This window comes from Ceratina calcarata, unplaced genomic scaffold (genome assembly GCF_001652005.2).
Source record: "Ceratina calcarata isolate Rehan_Ccalc_2016 unplaced genomic scaffold, ASM165200v1 scaffold12801, whole genome shotgun sequence".
NCBI lineage: Eukaryota > Metazoa > Arthropoda > Insecta > Hymenoptera > Apidae > Ceratina > Ceratina calcarata.
Window position 1 is genome coordinate 1 of NW_017133835.1, and position 446 is coordinate 446.

The window sequence follows — 446 nt, forward strand, 5'->3', positions numbered from 1 at the left end:
CCGAAGAATTTCCTGGATAGTGGCGCTGTACGTGGACGATAGTCAGTAGTGTAACGCGTCGTCATCCAGCGGATCCAGCGTTCCAGACGTTCCAGACGTTCAGAACTACCTGCGATCGTGTGCTGAACGATGAAAGTGACTACGAGTACGACGGGTGAGAGCCAGGAAGATAAAATTCAGGCGATTCTTCAGAGTCTTAGAACACAAATAGACCGATACAATCTCGTTGATGAAGATGCGAGGTCGAAAGGGGATTTATTGAGAAGCGAGAGGATCGAGCAATTGATGTTGGAAGAGAGGCGTTTGTCGGAGGCAAACCAAACGATCAGGAAACAATTGAAACATTATGAAAAGATGTACGAAAAGGCGTTGAAGAAGAAGGTAAAAGCGTTGAAGATGCATCTCGAGGATGGCCAACAGAAATTGGAGGTTATGAAACAGCGGTA

At 46.4% G+C, this 446-nt stretch overlaps 1 protein-coding gene across 1 annotated transcript; it reads left to right on the top strand.

Moving 5' to 3' along the window:
* Positions 1-7: 7 nt before the first annotated feature.
* Positions 8-440, top strand: LOC113464838 (uncharacterized; the record flags this gene model as incomplete). The annotated part of the gene is made up of 1 exon (XM_026817139.1): positions 8-440. A coding segment is annotated over exon 1 (311 nt), but the record flags the coding sequence as incomplete, so codon positions are not given.
* Positions 441-446: the final 6 nt, after the last annotated feature.